Source organism: Mesitornis unicolor, unplaced genomic scaffold (assembly GCF_000695765.1).
Source record: "Mesitornis unicolor isolate BGI_N332 unplaced genomic scaffold, ASM69576v1 scaffold43048, whole genome shotgun sequence".
In the NCBI taxonomy this organism is placed as follows: domain Eukaryota; kingdom Metazoa; phylum Chordata; class Aves; order Mesitornithiformes; family Mesitornithidae; genus Mesitornis; species Mesitornis unicolor.
In genome coordinates this window covers 1-816 of record NW_010200580.1, presented here as the reverse complement: position 1 = coordinate 816, position 816 = coordinate 1, and the positions used below count along the sequence as shown (strand labels likewise).

Below are 816 nucleotides of genomic sequence, written 5' to 3'. Positions count from 1 at the left end.
CCGTGTCCATGGGGACGGCGGAGACGTTCATGGCCACGCTGTTGGCCGGGCCTCCCTTCTTGTTCTGGTGGGTCTTGATGTGCTTGGAGAGGTGGTCGCTCCGCATGAAGCGTTTGGGACACTCGGGGCAGGCGAATTTTTTCTCCCCTGTGAAAAAAAAGGGGGTGAGTCGCCACCGTCACAACTAAAGGGTGACAAAAAAGGGTGGACGGACAAGCGGAAAAGGGTCTCCCGTACCTGTGTGCGTGCGCTTGTGCCGCTGCAGCTCGTCGCTGCGGGTGAAGCGCTTGCCGCAGAGCAGCCAGCTGCAGATGAAGGGGCGCTCGCCCGTGTGCCACCGCAGGTGCGCCCGGAGGTGCGAGGTTTTGCCGTACACCTTCCCGCAGCCCGGGATGTGGCAGATGTGCTGCTTCTTCTTCCCTGGATCCCCAGAGCTCCTGCAATAAAGAGTTAAAAGAGTTCAGGGAAAAGAGTTCGGACAAGCCTGCAATGGGCTGGAGGGAGGGAGAATTGGGGGGGAATGAGGTGGTTTTGGGGTTTTGGTGTGCTGAAAGAGGAACTAAATCCACTTGGTGGTGGTCATAAGGGGTGTTCGCCAAGGGGCAGTTTTGGGGCTGGTTCTGTTTAACATCTTTATCAATGATCTGGATGAGGGGATCGAGTGGTCCCTCGGTTTGCAATGACACTGAGTTGGGTGGGTTTTGATCTGCCTGAGGGCAGGAGGGCTCCAAGAAGGACCTGGATGGGGTGAATCAATGGGGTGAGGCCAATTGGATGGGGTTCAGCAAGTGCTGGGTCCTGCCCTTGGGTCACAAC

At 57.5% G+C, this 816-nt stretch overlaps 1 protein-coding gene across 1 annotated transcript; it reads right to left on the bottom strand.

Moving 5' to 3' along the window:
- Window positions 1-25: 25 nt before the first annotated feature.
- Window positions 26-437, bottom strand: LOC104544829 (transcription factor Sp5-like; the record flags this gene model as incomplete). The annotated part of the gene is made up of 2 exons (XM_010189805.1): window positions 26-147; window positions 238-437. Coding segments are annotated over 2 exons (322 nt in total), but the record flags the coding sequence as incomplete, so codon positions are not given.
- Between the last annotated feature and the right edge of the window lie 379 nt (window positions 438-816).